Source organism: Malus sylvestris, chromosome 15, assembly GCF_916048215.2.
Source record: "Malus sylvestris chromosome 15, drMalSylv7.2, whole genome shotgun sequence".
Taxonomy (NCBI): domain Eukaryota; kingdom Viridiplantae; phylum Streptophyta; class Magnoliopsida; order Rosales; family Rosaceae; genus Malus; species Malus sylvestris.
This window is the reverse complement of record NC_062274.1, coordinates 14,997,249-15,016,517: the sequence shown is the minus strand read 5'-3', so window position 1 is coordinate 15,016,517 and position 19,269 is coordinate 14,997,249. Positions and strand designations below refer to the sequence as shown.

General features: G+C 39.0%; 2 protein-coding genes and 1 long non-coding RNA gene across 3 annotated transcripts; 2 read left to right on the top strand and 1 right to left on the bottom strand.

The window, feature by feature from the left end:
- The first annotated feature begins 1,108 nt into the window (after positions 1 to 1,108).
- On the top strand, positions 1,109 to 4,303 carry LOC126603351 (CRS2-associated factor 1, chloroplastic-like). Its single transcript, XM_050270166.1, has 5 exons — positions 1,109 to 2,188; positions 2,397 to 2,524; positions 2,696 to 2,921; positions 3,022 to 3,149; positions 3,254 to 4,303. Exons 1-5 carry the CDS (start codon positions 1,330 to 1,332, stop codon positions 4,235 to 4,237), a joined length of 2,325 nt encoding a protein of 774 aa, XP_050126123.1. The 5' UTR covers positions 1,109 to 1,329; the 3' UTR covers positions 4,238 to 4,303.
- Positions 4,304 to 4,811: 508 nt separating this feature from the next.
- Positions 4,812 to 8,044, bottom strand: LOC126603353 (sugar transport protein 14-like). The gene is made up of 4 exons (XM_050270171.1): positions 7,716 to 8,044; positions 6,328 to 6,650; positions 5,607 to 6,236; positions 4,812 to 5,389 (listed from the first exon to the last, which is right to left on the bottom strand). Exons 1-4 carry the CDS (start codon positions 7,993 to 7,995, stop codon positions 4,916 to 4,918), a joined length of 1,707 nt encoding a protein of 568 aa, XP_050126128.1. The 5' UTR covers positions 7,996 to 8,044; the 3' UTR covers positions 4,812 to 4,915.
- Positions 8,045 to 13,391: 5,347 nt separating this feature from the next.
- LOC126605008 (uncharacterized) lies at positions 13,392 to 18,257 on the top strand. Its single transcript, XR_007616817.1, has 7 exons — positions 13,392 to 13,494; positions 16,187 to 16,456; positions 16,729 to 16,971; positions 17,070 to 17,288; positions 17,394 to 17,492; positions 17,585 to 17,662; positions 17,746 to 18,257. It is a non-coding gene; the product is annotated as an uncharacterized LOC126605008 (long non-coding RNA).
- Positions 18,258 to 19,269: the final 1,012 nt, after the last annotated feature.

The following is a 19,269-nucleotide window of genomic DNA, read 5'->3' as shown; positions in this document are numbered from 1 at the left end:
ACATAAAAGGGCCACATAAATTTTTTGCAAGTATTGCTAGAATCTAAAACCAAAAAGTAAGAATATTATTGGTGTTACAGCTTTACAGGTTACGAATGCATTATATAATATTTATATGTCTATATACACAGGTCCACAGTCACCTCACACGACACCACACACACACACCGACATGACACCACACACGCACACTCACCTCTCACACGCATACGGTCTTCTCTCAGACTCTCTCGAACCTTCTCCATTCTCTTCTCTGAGTCCCTTCTCCCCCTTCTCCGTTCTCCGCCACACAACCAACAACAAACACAGATCTCCCAATCCCACCCACGTACGTCTCTTGATCCTTCTCCCCCACACACACACTCACGCACAGAGACCCAAGGTCTCTTGATCCTTCTCCCACTCCCACACACACGCACAGAGACCCACATCGTCGCCGCCGCCGTCGTCTTTCGTTCTAGCTCTCTGCGCCGATGGTCCAAGACCCACATACACACATGCACACCCATCATCATCACCATCGTCTTTCTCCCACTCCCACACACACACACACACAGAGACCCACATCGGCAGATCGGCTTCTGCTTCTCCCTCGTCGCCGCCGCCGTCGTCTCTCTCCTTTCTCTCTGCGCCGATGGTCCAAGACCCACATACACACATGCACACCCATCATCATCAGCATCGTCTTTCTCCCTCTCCTTCTCATCTCTACAACTCGGTGAACTCCGGCGAGGCCGTGCGTGTCGACTCAATTTCCGAACACCTCCGATGGTTTCACGGCAAATTTCATATATACAAATGTTCATCTCGTCTTGTTTTTCATTTTCATACCTAGATCGGAGTCTAGGGTCCTGTTTTACAGTCGGCCGGAGCTTCTACAGCTCCGGCGTTCTTCTCCGAGAAGTCAGCCACCGATATTATCGATAAATTCGATAATATCGCGATATTATCCCGAAAACCAGTTGGATATAGAAAAAAAAAATCGGTACTCCTCAAAACCGATAATATCGGCGATATTATCGGCATTTCGGACCATGGTTATTGTTAATGCCAGATCGAATTAACCGATCCGGTCCACCCTAGCTGGGATGGACATGGCCGTTGGCAGTTAGCGCCAAGTTAAACCCTTAAACCTCTCCCTCTCTCTCTCTCTCTCTCTCTCTCTCTCTCTCTCTCAAATCTTCCCTGCAAAACTCAAACTTTGAAACCCTATACTATCAGCTCCTGGGACGTCGTTTACACTGATTTGCATCCAAAAACCCAGCAAAATGACACTTTTCTGCTAAAAGTGTGAGGCTTTCGGCTTCAATTTGAGCAACCCAGCAAGAAATGGCGCTAAATTTGCCCACTTCCTGTCCCATTTTCGCGCCACTATTGAACCCGAGCCCGACCCACAACAACCCGAATCAGCACCGCCCTCCAACGGAGGTCCGGTTCGCTCGGTGGAACAACGCCAACGCCGAGAAATTCAACCAGCGCCGGAGGGCCCAGCAAGAAATCGAGGACGACATTCGCCGGGAGCGCAGATTCGAGTCCGCCACCAGAATTGCCACTCTTTCCGACTCTGCCACTGACACCACCGCCGCCGCGGCCAACGCCACCACAAGTAGTGAAACATATAAATCCATCGGCACGCCGTCGTATCCCTCGAGCCCTTCAATCCCAGGCAAGAAATCCAAGTACTCTAAAAACCCTAACCCTACCGATTCGCACCCCGCATTCCGCCGAGTCATACGACCCACGAAGCTCTCGAAAATCCCGAGGGAGAAAAAACCGGCAGTCGACAGAAAAGCCGACATTTCCATCGGCGACGATGGGCTTTCTTACGTCATCGACGGAGCCCCGTTTGAATTCAAGTACAGCTACACCGAGACCCCTAAAATCAAGCCCATTAAGCTCCGGGAACCGCCGTTCACGCCATTCGGGCCCACCACGATGGACCGGCCATGGACGGGTCGGGCCCCATTGCCGGCGAGCAAGAAGAAATTGAAGGAATTCGACTCGTTCCAGCTGCCTCCGCCGCACAAGAAGGGGGTTAAGCCGGTGCAATCTCCGGGTCCGTATTTGCCCGGATCGGGTCCTAAGTATGTGAAGTCCAGGGAGGAGATTTTGGGAGATCCCCTGACGGTTGAGGAAGTTAAGGAGTTAGTTAAAGGGTGCATCAAAACCAAGAGGCAGTTGAATATGGGTATATCTAGAGATAATCTTCTTCCTTTGTTTTTACAGCCTTCATTTGAGATATTGATTCATGCTTGGTGAGATTGTGGAACTGGAGAGAGTTTCGATTTGGGTTTTCGATGATGAAAGTTTTCGACTTTAGAACTTCGAAATGCAGGGAACTAGTAGGAAAGGTTATGAGTTTTTGGTTTGTGATTCAGTTCATTTGGATTTTGTAGGTAGAGATGGTTTGACTCACAACATGTTGGATAACATACATGCTCACTGGAAGCGCCGGAGAGTGTGCAAGATTAAATGCAAAGGAGTTTGTACAGTCGACATGGAGAATGTGTGCGAGCAATTAGAGGTTGGTTTCTCCTTGCTGAATGGATATGTTTGCAGATGTGTTTTTCTTCCGGTGTAGTTGAATATGCTCGTCATTGTGCTTGGATATGGAGTAGTTTGAGTTATAGTATATTATGATTATTTTTATTTGTCTTTTAAGTTAATCATTCTTGGATCATATATTATTTGACAGGAAAGAACTGGAGGGAAGATCATTTACAGGAAAGGTGGAGTGATATACCTTTTCCGAGGCAGAAACTACAACTATAAAACTCGTCCTAAGTTTCCTCTAATGCTTTGGAGACCTATCACTCCTGTATATCCTAGACTGATTCAGCAGGCTCCTGAGGGTCTAACAGTAGAAGCAGCATCTGAGATGCGTAAGAAGGGACGGAATCTGATACCAATATGCAAGCTAGGTACCATGCTTATGCCTTGAATTGAATCTGAATAATAATGGCAATAAGAATGTTTCAGGTTTGGCCTCAAGTAAACTGATAATGTGTTTGATTTTAACAGGGAAAAATGGTGTATACTCTGAATTGGTAAAAAATGTCAGAGAGGCCTTTGAAGAGTGTGAGCTAGTGCGAATAAATTGTCAGGGGATGAACGCGAGTGACTACCGAAAAATAGGTGGTAAACTAAAGGTATGCTAAACTTCTAGTTTTCTTGTTTAGCAAAACATTTCTCACGTCGTGGTGATTTTCATAACAAAGCATGCTGAGCAATATTCTTTAATATGTGAATGCAGGATCTTGTCCCTTGTGTGTTAATGTCATTTGAACTTGAGCACATTCTTTTGTGGAGAGGACGGGAATGGAAGTCTTCTCTTCCAAATCCAGAGAATGATCTCAAGGAAGTCAAAGAGTCTGATGTAGATTGTTCAACTTCAATTGCATCAACATCGTGTGCTTCTGAAGTTGTGGGTGCAGAGGGAAGTGAGGATCTCTCGCCATCACAATATGTTGGGCCACGTGCCACAGTTGATGGGGTTTCTACCGTTGGAGGAACCTCTGAAACTGAACCCATTTCAGATGTTGAAGGCTATATAAACAATGAATCAGAAGCTAAAATGACTGCTGATAACAGCTCAACCATACCAGACAATATCCACTATGCTGCTGATAAGTCAAAAACTATGCCCCATACATCTGAAATGGAGCCCATGTTGGCTAATGCAGGCTGTGATGATGAAGCATCACCAACCGCAGTAATGGGCTCTGAGGCCATCGCAATGCCTATTGGAAACTCTGAAACAAAGTTGGAGTCCATCACGGCAGGTTCTGGAAGCAACGAGAATCCAGAAGATGGTTCATTAGGCACAGAAATTCTTAGTGAGCCAGCAAAGCTGAGTGCACCTTGTATAGAGAATGTGCTGTTACTCTTGAATGAAGCTGTTGATAGTGGGAGTGCACTTATTTTAGACGAGTCATCGCTGAATGCCGACATTATTTATCAACGGGCAGTTGCCTTCGCACAGTCTGCTCCCCCTGGCCCCGTGTTTAAGCATCAACGACCCAAGAAGGTAGCAGTTCTAAAGAGAGTAAAGGTTGTGAAGCAAGATGCCGGGGATCCAGTAGTGAAAGAGATAACAGTTTCTGCGAAGAGAGGAAGTGAGAAGATTCAGAAGGGTAGTAAAGTTAAAAGAATAAGAGATTTTGGTGAAAATCTAGTAGATAACGTTGTACCACAGGGAAGTTTGAGAGTTGATGAACTTGCTAAGCTATTAGCATGAAGTTCCTGAGATCTATTTATGAATGTTAACACAGTTTTTGGTGATACAATATGACACATTATCCTACATGACTTCCTCTCCATATTTCACTTCCCATTTCTGTATTTTAGTCTTGAAAATACAAAACCCCACACATATTGGACTGCAGAGGTGAGAACGGGAAAGTTTGGGACAATGTCGGTGTTGATTAGTAACGGGCCATTGGACTAACTCGGAAATTTTAACATAGTATCCGAGCGGGCTGATCCTATGGTACGATGAATCAACTGACTTGAAGGTTATGCACTTATGCATACTTCACACATTTGACATTTTTACATTTCAGAAAGGTTCTCCTGGTCAACATGTGATAAAAAATGGTTACCTACTCTTAGATTTGATTTCAAGACTAGAGAATAGTGAATTTCCATGTTTTGATCTCAACTCTTGATATCAATGATTCAAATCTAGCGGTGGGTGACCATGAATTATTGATCACTAGGTGACCAAACGGACGAGACTCTTCTCACATTTTAGTTACGACTTAGGGACTTATCCAAAACCTAAATGATATCCATTCCTTAAACTTTGAAAATTCTTGAAACTAATTCTTAATTATTTATAGAACTGGATTTCAGAAAACATACTATGAATAAGAAATCTGAACAATGTTTTTTGTAATAGCTAGAGAGAGATTGGTTAAACTTGTGCTCCTGACTTCCCATCTGGTTGGCTTGGCCTCCCATTGGGTCCAATTTGCTCCCCATCTCCTACTATTCTTTTCCAAAACCAATGTTTCTGAAACAGAAGATATATTTCTTCTATGGGGACCTGCTTTGTTTCTGGCAAGAGGAAGAAGATAAAGGTACTCATAATGATTATTAGACCCGCGAACAGCAGGAAAATCCCATATTGAAGATGGCAAAGCCCCGCAAGGAAACACTGCGCTATCAAAGCTGTGAAGAGGAGATTGACACAGACAACAACACTCTGCCCAGCTGATCTTGTCTCCAAGGGAAACAGCTCACTTGGAACTAGCCACCCCAAAGGACCCCATGACCTTCCATAAGCCAAAACAAATATGCAAATGACGATAACAAGGAAGATTCCTATCCCTTTTGGGAGGATTTCTCCTTGTCCAAACTTCAGGGCTAGGGTAATGGCCAGAGCAACCTGCATAAAATCAGACATTCTTGTGAGTAACTGTATACACAGTAGAAATCCGGAGAAGAACCTCCGTACTACTGAAATGTCACTATGGCAGTATCCCAAGCTAATCAAACACTGCCGTGTATTTTAACTTTCCCATGCGACAATACTTGATTGAATTGGGATACTGCCATAGCGGCATCCTGGTTACAGGCATACAGGTAATTATAAGTGGATTTACCAAGCAGCATATCATTTCAGTTCCAGCTTCTAAGAAGAAAGCTCTTCTACCAAACTTATCAACAAAACCCATTGAAATGAATGTAGCAACAACAAGTGCTCCACTTGTGAAGACAGATGAGTACAGAGCTGCCCCAGAGCCAAATCCCAAGCTCTGAAATATGACAGGTGCATAGAAGAGGATCGAGTTCATGCCGGTGAGCTGTTGGAATGCAGGGATTCCCAAGGCCCCTATCACCAATTGAGGGCGATTTTTTCGTGTGAGTAGATTCCTAAACGGGTTCTTTATGGCTCGAGCTACATTGCTAGCATCAACCAGGTCAGCAAACTCAGCATCAACTTTTTTGGTACCTCTCACTTTCTCCAGTATAATTCTTGCCTCTTCTAACCTGCCTTGCTCTACAAGACTATTTGGGGTCTCAGGAAGAAAAAGACCCCCAACAAACATAAGAACTGCTGGGACCGTAGCTAAACCAAGAGACAATCGCCAACCCCACGGATGGATTTTATCGGTTCCATAGTTTATCAAGTTAGCAACCAGGATGCCTAAGCAAGTCGTCAGCTGGAAAAGTTGGTTAACTGCTCCTCGAATTTTCGCAGGAGCCATTTCCGAGAGATACAAGGGAACTGCCTGGATTACAGAACAAGAAAGTTGTCATAAATCAGAAATCAAAATGTTGTTATTTTTCTTTGGTGGATGGATAGCATAGCATTAGGCTTACTTGATTTCCAAATCCAATGCCAACACCAAGAAGTATTCGACCGATGATCAGCATTGCAATGTTTTTTGCAGAAGCATTCAGGACTGCTCCTAGAAAGAAGCTGACAGCTCCAACAAGAATGCTGGCCTTCCTTCCTTTGTTTCGGGTGACGTACGAAGCTCCGAACGTAGAAACGAGGCCCGCAAAGTACAAAGAGGATGTAAAGAGTGTCAGAATTTGGTTATCATATTTACAGTAATCTGTCTCATTGAGGTGCAGTTGCTTCCTTCTGTAAATTTTTGGGAAGAATTCCTTTAAGAAATCATCCATGGAAGTCACTCCACCTGAAATTTACCACAGAGGTAAAAATTATTATGGTGATTTTGGAATGATATACCAAAACTCGACTATGAGATGCAGGCTCAGAACAAAAAGAATCGAGGAAGGCTCAGAAAGACTCTTATAGAGAGTATACGAAAATATATGGAGTATTTGGAGCCAACGGAAGACTTGGCGCAATAGCGTTCTAAGATTCATATAGCCGACCCCACTTAGTGAGATAAGGCTTGGTGGTTGTTGTATATACCAAAACTAAAAGAGGCCTTTAATCACAGCAGTATATAATCCCAAATAATATGTTAATTTTGGATTGTCAATGAATGTCTTATCTAAAATAATAGTAACTTTTATTTGTAAAGACTTCTATCTATTTTTGTCATAGGGGGAATCACAGAAAGGATAAGCTTCAATGTTAGGTGAGGAGCACATCACTGATGGTAAGTTGCAACTAAGGTATATATCATTGAAGTTTTAATTTTTTTTTTTTTTTTGCAACAATTTGGAAATTTAGTAAGGGAAAATGATTGCACTCCTCTTTTGTTTTGTTGCACTAATCATTTTTTTTTTTTAGCCTGAGTAATAAATTGATGGAAACATGAGTGGTGTATAATTACTTTGAAGAAAAGCTGAATCAGGATTGAAATTAAATTCCATAAAACCATCAATTTTGTTATTCAGAACACCAAACAAAGCCTTTTATTATCATTTCCTGTATTTTTTTTTTCTGAGCAAACATAAAAAAAAAAGGTCTTCATGTTTATCTTCATATGTCCCTAAAAACTCAAATTTCATATCTCAGACACCTCCTCTAAATCTCTCAAATTAGGTCTGAAAAAACATTAGTACGGAAGGGAAGCATCAGTCAAACAAATCCGGTTCACAGGATATAATGAATCTGTAAATTACATATATGACCAGATCAAGGGTAATGCTTTTTACACTCCCGTTGTCTTCTATTTTATTCAATCACTCGATTCACAGCGAGGAGTGCATGCAAAAGAAATTATTACCTGATAAAATAAATCTAATTTATTTCAAATTTTGAATAATAAACCAGGAAGAAATCTGACCTGAAACACCAAGATCATAGCCAAAGAGAGAGCCTCCTAGAGCAGCAACAATGCAAGCAAAGACGAAATACCCAGTAATCCTATACTCATACTGCTGAGCTCTTTCAGATACTACTCCATCACCTCCAAATCCTCCTGCCATTCTCTCTCTCTCTCGCTCTCTCTCTCTTCCCAATATGTCAGTTATGGCAGTAGAACGAACGGCTTTCTGAAGAGAATGATGGGCTACAATATATAGAGAGAGAAGAGCACAAGTCTCTGTGTTTGTGTATATACACATCTATATATATATACATACAGGTAGGAAGTTAGAGAGATCAGCTGGAGTCAACCAATTACCAACCCAATCAGATTAGAATGAGCTATTAATAAATTGGCCAATTGACAAATTAGTCAGTTATCTATATCTTTTCTTTAATTTTATATATTATTACACATAAAACAAAACTGGGTAGAAAATTGGAAAAAGACCTGCATCTGCATGGACTAGTTGTTTATCTAACTTCAACTTTAACGTAAAATTCTCGGTACTGTTTACTTTAACGAAAAATCATATTTTTATACTAAAAAGTCAATAATTGTATTATTCACTTTACCATTTATTTTATCTTTATTGTTAAAACTCAAAGTTTTCAAAACATTTTAATTAATTTTCCTTAATTTATAATCTCAATCATTTTTTATAATTTTTTTGACATGTAATCTTGAATTTAAGCATCCAAGAATTCAACTCTAGTGGCTGGCTTTTTCCTCCATACCAAAAACCCAACCAGGTCATGTACTCATCATGCTTTTTGTCAAGTTGACCCAAACTTAAGCTTAAATTAGGGTCACGCACGCTCCCCAGATGATTAAATTAATTGTCAATTTTAATTTTAATTTGATACAAATAAAAAATAAATAAAATTGTAAAATATATGATGGGAAAGTTGATAAAAATAGTAAACAGCGGTTGAATATTTGTTATGGAAGACAATATCATGTATGGAAGATTTCCATAACTGAATGTTTCCGTGTGAAGCCCCGCATGACAGGGAGGAGTGAGTTTCGGATATTATACAGGTTTGGATGAAACTTGAAAGCAGGAGTAACATGCACAATTAGTGTTGCTATCGTTCACAAGTCCAACCATTCGGATAAGGGATAAGGAAGAAGATGAATCAATATGACCAAAAGTCTAAGTGTATACTTTTCATTGACTGGCACAAGCCATTTTATCCAATCTGGTAAAACATGCACTTAGAAAGGAATATTACTATAATCTTCTCCATAAGAAATTACACTGAATTTTGGTTCTTTGAGAGAAACAGGTAGTGTACTTATCTCCTTACAATTAAGAGTGACGATGAAGAACAAATAACATCATAATTTAACAAAAAAATACGTAATAACAAAATTAAAATTAAAAACTACAAACTGATATAGACCTTGATTGAATCAAAGAGAGAGAGAAAAAAAAAAAAAAAAACATGTCTCATGTTAAAAACTACATCATAATTCAATGATCAGATATGATAATTTTTCAGACTTTAGTCTCAAACTATGCAAAATCATAACCAAGAAACCAAAGGTTGGCAATTGTCACACAATGATGGTGAGAGATGATGTCTCATGTTACTTTTATTCCTTATGCGGTTGGCAACTTCTGATTTGTGTTCTCAAAACATCAAAACCCTGTCGGAGTTTTGAGCTCCTTTAAGTCCCACATCGGGAAACTCAAGGAAACTTAAGGTCTTTGTGTTACTTTAGTCTCCTTTATTAGTGATTAGATGTTAGACTATTTAGAATGGGGAATGAGGCTTGGGCCACTAATTATGTGGATCAGGCTTGATGATTATATCATAATATTAATATAAATTGATATTAATTAATCATGACAAGGCCTTGGGGCACTTGGGGCCTAAGAATTAAAATTAATATGATCAATTAGTTTTAATTTTGAATTAAGTTTTTAATTACAATAAATTAAAAATGTTTTGATTAATAGACACAACTCTTTAGAAATAGTTGTATAGCTTCAGATACATCCAAAAGGTATTTGAAGAGGTACAAAATAGCCTATATAACTGGAGTCCTCAGGTCTATCGAAAATTATATTTTCTTCTTCCTTCTCTTCCGTCGAATTAGGTAGAATTAGGTAGTTGTATCCTGGTCGAGCAAACATTGTAGAACCACAAGCATAAGAGTGGGACGGAAATACTGTTCGAAGGACATAGCTTTTGCGCTAGCCTCTACCAGTTGTAATCAAGTTAGTACCATTTTAATTCTTGTATTTGTTTCTGTAATTTCATTCTATATAGCAAGTATTTTTAGTTAATAAAGTATTAGAATTTCAAGTTCTGTTATTTCTGTTATTTTTATTTATTTCTGAATTGTTCCCAACAATCTTCGAACAATATGGAACAATCAGGAACTAAACCTCATTCTGAAAAGCCTAAGAAATTTAAGGGCAGAGACTTCAAAAAATGGCAGCAGAAAATGTTGTTTTATTTGACAACCTTGAATTTGGCTAATGTTCTGCGCGAGACTATACCTACTGCAGATGGAGAAAATATTTTTTCTGCAGAAACTTTAACGGATATAGATGCCTGGAATCATAATGATTTCCTCTGCATAAACAATATTCTCAATGCATTAGATGATTCGTTGTATGATGCAGTGTTCTAAAAAAGGGCCTATGCGGCGCCTAGGCGCTGGACGGAGGGTGGCCAAGGCATTTTTGTGCAAAACGGTGGGAAAAAGTGGCTTGGCTCTAGGCGGCTGGCGGAGCTAGGCGGTTTTCTTTTTGTTTTTGTTTTTAGAGTTCCCGTGCCCTGTAGCTACCCTAATTTCAGAAACCAAGTATCTTCGTCTATTCTTCCTCAACTGCAGTGCACTCACCTGCTGCAACTTCGAGAGGTTTTCTGGGTCATCGACTCATCGTTGTTGATCGTCACTCCCAATTTCCACAATCTCCACTCTTCACCTGCTCTCGCATCTCGATTCTTTATAACTTGGTTGCGACTTCAAGTCAAGGAACTTGTCGATTACGAAGAGAGAGAGAGATTACCGGCGAATTTCTGCAACTCATCTCTATGAAGATGAGGGAATAGAGAGTGCGAAAAGAGACTGAGAGAGAGACAATTAAACATTCAATATGTGGTCTGTTCTGCAGCTCTCTGTGAAGATGAGGGAATAAAGAGTGCGAAGAGGGAGAGAGAGATAAACAATGAAACATTTCAATTTTTTATGGCGATGAATGGGATCTCAAATCCAAGGAAAAGTTGATAGTTTTAATTATCAAAACCATGGATGATGATGGTTATTGGTTTTAATTATCAAAACCACCCAAGGTGATGGACGGGTGATTTGAAAGAGGTGAGGTGCTGATGGGTTTAATAATCAAGACCACACACATGTACACCATAAACCCTGGCAGCAAATTTTGACTAAGCATTGGATGCCCTTCTCACTTGCCTCGAGCCCATCAAACCCAGAGGCAAACAGCTCTTTATTTCCCATTTCAAAATAGCCTTCTCGGACAGACATGGAAACTCCAAATTTGCACACATGTCGTGCATCCGAGTAGAGTGCTCCTTAGGATTCTAAAATAAAGACTAAAATATGCTCCATTTCGGAGTGTGCTTTTAGAAACCCTAAGCCCTTCTCACAGGGCTATTTATATTTTTAAAAGTTTGGGATATATATATATATATATTATATTATATATGTTATATAAATTATAAATTATTTAGATAATTTTTTTTTTTCCTAGACAAGCATATTATATATGTACATAAAACATTCACATATGTATGTTCTTCTATAAGAAATAACATATTAGTCAATAATTATTTACATTTGATATAGTAAATTTAATTAATTAATAAAATACATAAGAAATTTACCTAAATCCACCTAGGCCGCCTAGGCGCCCGCCTAGATCCCGCCTAGCCGCCTAGGCGCTAGGCGCTAGCCCACCGCCCGACTAGCGCCTAGCGTTTTTTAGAACCTTGGTATGATGTCTATGAGGTATGCAAAATAGCCAAGGAACTTTGGGAATCACTTGAGAAAAAATATAAAACCGAGGATGCTAGTTCAAAGAAATTTGTCGTGGGCAAATTTTTGGACTACAAAATGGTGGATTCTAAGTTCGTTGTCTCTCAAACTGAAGATCTCCAGAAAATCATCCATGACATTCATGTTGAAGGGATGGTGATCAATGAGTTTTTCCAAGTGGCGTCCTTTAAAGAAAAACTACCACCTTCTTGGAAAGAGTTCAAGAATTATCTCAAGCACAAACGTAACAAGATGACCCTTGAGGATCTCATTATAAGGCTGAGAATAGAGGAAGATAACAGAAAGAATGAGAATGGCCTGGTTTTGAGTATGGAAGCCAAGGCAAATGTTGTTGAAGGAAGTTCATCAAAGCAAAGGTCGAAATTCCAGAAAATTAAGAAGAAGGAAAAGCACATTGTCCCTGGTGTGAAAGGCAAAGGCTTCAAGAAAATAAAGGGAAGTTGCTGGGTTTGTGGAAAGCAAGGCCATAGGGCTCAAGAATGTCGCCATCGAATGGATCAAGGTCCTGGATATCAAGGCAACAACAACCGCGCAAACCTGATTGAAAACAATGTGGATGCCCTGGCTGCAATGATTTTTGAAATCAACCTTGTATCTAACCACGCTAATTGGTGGATAGATACCGGTGCAACTTGCCATGTATGTGGTGACAGAAATATGTTCTCTTCATACCAGAAAATCGAGGGAAACGAGCAACTGTTTATGGGAAATGCATCCGCGTTTGTTGTGGCTAGAATAGGGAAATGTGTTCTGAAATTCACTTCTGGAAATGAATTAACGTTCCTTGACGTGCTACATGTCCCCAATATAATGAAGAATCTTGTTTTTGGTCCTATCCTTAGAAATAAAGGATTCAAACTAGTTTTTGAGTCTAATAAGTTTGTACTAACTAAAGGGGGAATGTTTGTAGGGAAGGGTTACATTGCTGATGGATTATTCAAACTAAATGTACTTGCTAATGCTATGAATGAAATAAATAATGCTTCTGCTTATATTGTTGATTCGTCTAATTTATGGCACTCTAGGTTAGGACATGTAAATTTTCGTTCTCTTTTTAGAATGCATAATTTAGATTTGCTGCCCAAAATTGATTATCTAATAATGTTAAATGTGAAACTTGTACATAATCGAAATTTGCAAGTCAACGCTTTAAACCAGTGCATGAAAAATCCAATGATTTGTTAGATTTAATTCATAATGACTTGTGTGATTTTAGATCATATCCAACTCGTGGTGGAAATAACTATTATGTAACATTTATAGATGATTTCAGTAAGTATTGTTATGTTTATTTACTTTATAGCAAAGATGAGACCTTGGATATGTTTAAGACATATAAGGCAGAAGTTGAAAATCAACTTAACAAGAAGATTAAAGTCTTAAGGTCTGATAGGGGAGAAGAATATGAGTCTCATGCCTTTGCTGAATTTTGTGTCACACATGGCATAATTCATCAAACAACAGCCCCTTATATGCTGCAACAAAACGATGTTGCCGAACAGAAAAATAGGACTTTTAAAGACATGATCAATTCTATGTTGAATAGTTCTAGGCTTCCACACAATTTATGGGGTGAAGCTTTACTTACTGCAAATGTCCTTCTTCCCCTCACTTCCCTCTCCTTCCTTTTTCCCTGCGCGATACTGTCTCTCTCTTTCCTCTGTATCTCCATCTATCTCTCCATCCCTCTCTCCGACCGTCGCGACTTTGTCTCCAAGAGGTAATTTCCTCTTCAGTTTTTATTTTCAATTTTCTTTATTTACAAATTGGGGGTTAGAATTAGGGTTTTTTTTGTTTTCTTTTTCTTTTTCAAATTGGGGGTGAATTAGGGCAGTCGGGTTAGATTTAGGGTTCATACATTGCAAGTTACATTTAAGTTCTTAAATTAGAGTTTTTAGGGTTCTTAATTGGGGTTAGATTTAGGTCTTAAATTAAGTGAACGATTTTGGGCAGTGAGGTTAGATTAGGTTTTCTTAAATTAGGGGTTAGATTTATGGCGTGTTTACGAATCCGTAATCGGAATGAAAATAAGGAGTCCGGTTCCGATTACGGATCACTCTTCTGTTTACTGAAATTGAGAGGAATCAATAGTGTGGGACCTACACGAAAAATGGAATTCAATTCCTGAAAACGGAGGAATTGGACTCCCTCCATGGATGAGGTAATTGAATTCCCTGAGGGTGAGGGAATCAGGAATGCATTTTGCATTCCTAGTATGCCCTCTTATCAATCTGCCATCAAGAGATCGCATACGAGATCTCGTCTTCGTTGTTCTGGATTGTCGTCGTTCAGGAGGCGATGGACCAGAGGCTTTGACACCGCCAACACACACCGTCGTTCAGGAGGCGATGGCTCATTGTTATGCGACGTCGCTTTGACGATTGCGACCTTGGCGATGTCGATGCTCGTGTGGTCTTGACGGCTGGGAGCCGTTCTGGGTTTTTTCTTCTACGGGATAAGAAGATGGATGTGGCTTTGCCGCTTTGTTTACGGCTTTTAATTAGATTATAATTTAATTTATACACAATTAATTAATAATGGACATTTTAACTCTTTACTTTGACTAAATAAATAAAAGTAACTAATTAAAATGCATTTAAACATAAATATAGAATAAAATATTTGATTTGGGACAAGGGTATTTTAGTAATCATACTGGTTGATATTCCGATTCTGATGAATTAGTAAACAGCTTTATGGAATTCTATTCCGATTCCATACAGTTTTAGTAAACAACTTCAACAAGAATCTGATTCTGATTCCACCTTATTTCAATTCCTCCTTAATCCAATTCCTCCTCAATCCAATTCCTCTCAATTTGATTACGGATTAGTAAACGCGCCATTAGGGTACTTCGCTGGGGGTTAGATTAGGGTTCTTAAATTAGGGGTTTTTTAATTTCAAGTACAGGGTTCAAATTAAGGCATTGTCTCGCTCTTGATTGAATTTTTCTTATTACCATGCAAAGTGATTCAGTGTGTTGAGAAATAATGGAACTAAATCAACTTACTACTATCTTTAGCAGTGTTCCTTGGTTTTCCGAGTGGGGTTTTTGCTACTTTGTTGTTGGATTTTGGAAATTTTCTTATTAAATTGTTGCACATTTGCAAATGATTGTAAACAAGATGAGGTTTGAGAAGCCAATGTTCTTTTCTGCAGATACGATTAGTTTCAATAAAGTATCTATCTTGCAGTATTGCTAATTTGGGAGTTATGCTTTTTTTTTGGATTTCCTTCATGTTGAAGTTTATTTGGAATTCAAAATTTTCTACAGTTAAAAAATTAAGTGGCACTCAAAACAATCTGTCTAAGATGGGATTCTTGACCTTTGTTGATTTGTGGAATATTTTGAATCATCAAGTTGTTTTTTCGAAGGTTCAACCATCTCCCTTCTTTTTCTCAATGTAATTAAAAGGTTGCCGGTTTAGGTTGTGCTTCAATCTCAGTTCCCATGTATGCTTTCTTGGCTAAATTTGGATATATTTGAGAAACAAGGGAGACAGAGTCGGATGGCATTTCTTGTTTTTCTCTTTTGATGTATGCATTGTACGTGCTCTACAGAAACCTCTGCCTAGGTTTGTGTGACTGTAAACTTGAATTTCCGACGTGTAATTGTATCCTAAACAATTTTGGTAAGTGCTCACATTGCACTTGGAGCATACTTATAATATAAATACATGATCACCATCCTTACGTGCTAATTAAGCAAATACTAAGAATTAAATGGATGCCTTAATGACTTCTCCTAAGCTGCTATTCTCCCTTACTGTTGTTACTCTTTTGATGTCCATTTCTCCTCCATCTTGCTCTTCTGTTGAAGACGATCATGGCATTGATTTGCTGATATGTCTATTTATATCCAATAGTCATATGATTTCTATATGTAATGTGGATGTTTAAAGTGAGTGAGAATCACTTTGTACGATCCCTTTTCTCATTACTACTTGTGAAACTATTAAGTAATTATGTTACTTAGTACATACACATACAACACACACACACACAACTTGCATACATGAACACACACACACACACACACACACAAAGTACATGGAAAATTAGCATACATCAACACACACACACCCAAAATCAGCATATGTACATAGACAATACATACACACACAGAGCATGTACATACAGACGGACGCATACACTCATAAGCTATGATTTTGCCTCCAACTACTCCTTTATGCTAGTTTCTTCTTATAAGTTATAATTGTTGCGTCTATATCCTATCTGAATTGATTAGTTTGTGTATAGTATATCAATTTTAAGTTTTGTTTCTGCCAAACTTGAATTGGGTTTAGAATTAGGGTTTTTAAATTTCATTTTTAATTTAAGTTCAAATTATTAGCATGTGTACGGTAAGTTACATCTTTGTGTACGAAACAAATTGATTTCCAATTTTGTAGATGTCACACCTCATTAGAACCCGAAGGGCGATGACTTCTACACCTAGTTCGACGACTACACCTACTACTGCCCCACTGCTTCGGCAGAGATGGACCATAGGCCGGTCAATCCGGTTGACCCAGTTGGTCCTCCAGTCCCACAGGCGTAGGTATCATCGACTTCTTTGGTGGCGTTACCTGTTAGAGCCTGACGTACTCTTCGGTGCCCCCACACTACAGACCAGATGTCACCATCGGGATCCACAGCCGATGGCCCGGGTACACGGTCAGGTATACAATCCTAATTCATTCCCTCATTCCCATGTTAACTGAGTTGTTATTTTATGTTCAATTTGTTATGTCATGTCATGTAAGGATTAAAAAGTTGTCATCGTTCTGAACCTTTTATTAAATTGTTGTGATCATTGTGTTAGATACATATATTGTTTATGTTATTTTCAGGGTTTTGGGAAATGTTTTAATTATAGGGGAGGTTCTGCGGAAATTTTAGTAGGATTTGTTATTAGTTTTGGGTTAATGATTTTTTTTTCATCTTTTTGCAGTGAAGAAAAACAGCCGGGGACCTTGTCGGCAATTGAAGACTGCGAAGGTCACCCGAGTGACCAATGGTCATATCCCAATCAGATATGATGAGCGACATTTGGCAGCACCAATGGCGGAGCAGCATATTGCATTGGCCCACGACATTAGGCATGTCGTGCAGAACTTTTGCCCTATGCGGTGGAAGTCTTGGAAGGCGATGCCGGATGAGACAAAGAACACAATGTGCAACCAATTGTCTATAAGTAGCGTCTTTTTAATGCTTTTCATGTAAAATTTATATATTTATATTTATTACTATCTTTTATTACTAATACTTTCAAAATATTTTGTTACATTGCAGACAAACTACAATTTGAAGGACATGGACGAGGACATGTTCGCATACCTCAATCGGCTCTTCTCCGAACGCTACAAGCAGTGGAAGAGTGACCTGCACCAATGTTTCCAGCAATTTGATAATCCGCAGGTCGCTCTCGAGGAGGGTTGTTCGAAGGAGTTGGAGGACCGACAAGATAGTTGAGCTTGGCTTTGCGGTCATTTTCAGGAGCTGGGTTATGCGGTGCGTTTTTAATTACAACTTATTTCATTTTACTTTTTTTTATTTTTACTAATGTTTTTTTTTCTTTAAGTATTATAACTAATACGTTTATTTTTTGTATAATAGAAGAAGACAAAGGCGAACAAGATCAATCGGGAGAAGAAGACTCTTCTTCACCATTCGGGTTCGAGGCCTTTCTCCTATAGGATGGAGGCACGACAGAATGTATATATTACATCTTTCATTTCCAATTTTAAAATGTTGCTAATAATTTTTTTTCTTACTAACATTTTCCTTATCCTTTTCAATTTCATGAGGGTTCAAAATTTCCAGAGATCGACGTCTTTGCTGACGTTTATGTTCGGCCTGGGAATGAGTTGACCGAGTCCCTTCATGTAAGTAATTTCTTATGCATTCAACATTTATACTAATTATTTCAAATTGTTTTCTATTAATAATCCATGTTTTTTTTTCACAGGCGACTATGGTGGAGAAGAGTCAGTCAGTGCTTCAACAGTCTGCCTCCCAGCTTCCCTCGGACATGCTGATTGAGTTTGTGGATCCCCTTGAGGATGCAGGGTTTCACATCGTCACAAAGACGTTGGAACAAGACTTTCGGTCGGAGGCCAGGGACTTATTGTCAGGGGATGGTAAATGCCAGGTGGCGGGAGAGTAGAGTCTCGTCATCATCGCAGTCAAAGGGCTAGGTTACGACTTTGACGCAAGAAGTCGCTAGCCTGAGGAGTGAGCTGGCATCGTACAAGTCTCAAATGTCGATGCTTGTGCAAGCCCTCAGTTCCTCCGGAATACATCTCCCTGGTTTTTTTGCACCATCGCCCTCACAGCCCTTCCACACAGAGCAAGCACAGCAATCAAGCCCATTGACCTCCGACTCCGTCCCCAACCAGCAACAAGATCCTTCAAACGACATTCCTATAGATTTTTCCCTTTTTTTTCATAGTTTTGTACTTGCTTTCTTTTAAAACTTTATATTTGTACATACATTTTTATTTATATTATAAATAAAAATTGTTTTTTTTTCATTAGTATGAAATCTTTTTTTTTTTTTTTGAATTTTCCTTTTATTCTATTGATTTTTTTAATAAAAATTACACTTGCGCGACGACGAACAATCATCGCGCAAAATTAAGCGCGTCTTATAACTTCGTCATGCATTACCATGCACCTCTTACATTTTTCATCGCGCGAACGTTTTGAGACGAACTAGTCACAAAGCATACTTGTACCCTTTTATATCGTATGACGAAAACCTTCGTTCATATAACTTTAGTGCGACGAGTAGCAAAGCGTCGGCATTTTTTTTATTTTTTTGCACGACAAGTTTGAAATTTTTCATTGCACAATCTCTTTTTTCAAGACCTTTGCGCGACAAAATACTCTCGATGATTTTCTGGTCGCCATAGTTTTTGTGCGACCTAATAATGATTTGAGAGATAAAATCTCCCTCGTCTCGCAAACTGTTTAATTTAGTAGTGCCTTATAGTTTACACAAATAATTGATCTCATCTCCATTAGAGAACATGTCAATAAGTGTGTCTAAATATTGAATGTGCCACTAAGGAGCTTGGGATTTGGACTAAGGCACACAATGAAACAACCATTTCAATTGATATCAAACTTGCAATTCATAAAATTCAATCCTAAAACTGTCTCGCTTACAAGTGAAGAACAATATAAGTAGATTGTAAAACAGAGAATAATCGATATATTAAAGTCAGGAAAAATAATGAAGGGAATAAACAATTTGACCAAGGGTAACAAACTATAACTTTGTATAAATTAAAGGACTCAAAACATTTCCATGGCCGCGTGTCCATCTTACTAACGTATCCCTACTTAAACAGTAAAAGCCAGCATACCCTTAGCCTAATCTTACTAAAGTTTCCTCTTTCATTTAGGTTTCCTCTTTTCCCTTCCCTTTCAGGAAATAACCCAATCCCTTATAGTTTTGGAAACTACACTATTCTATATATAACAAACA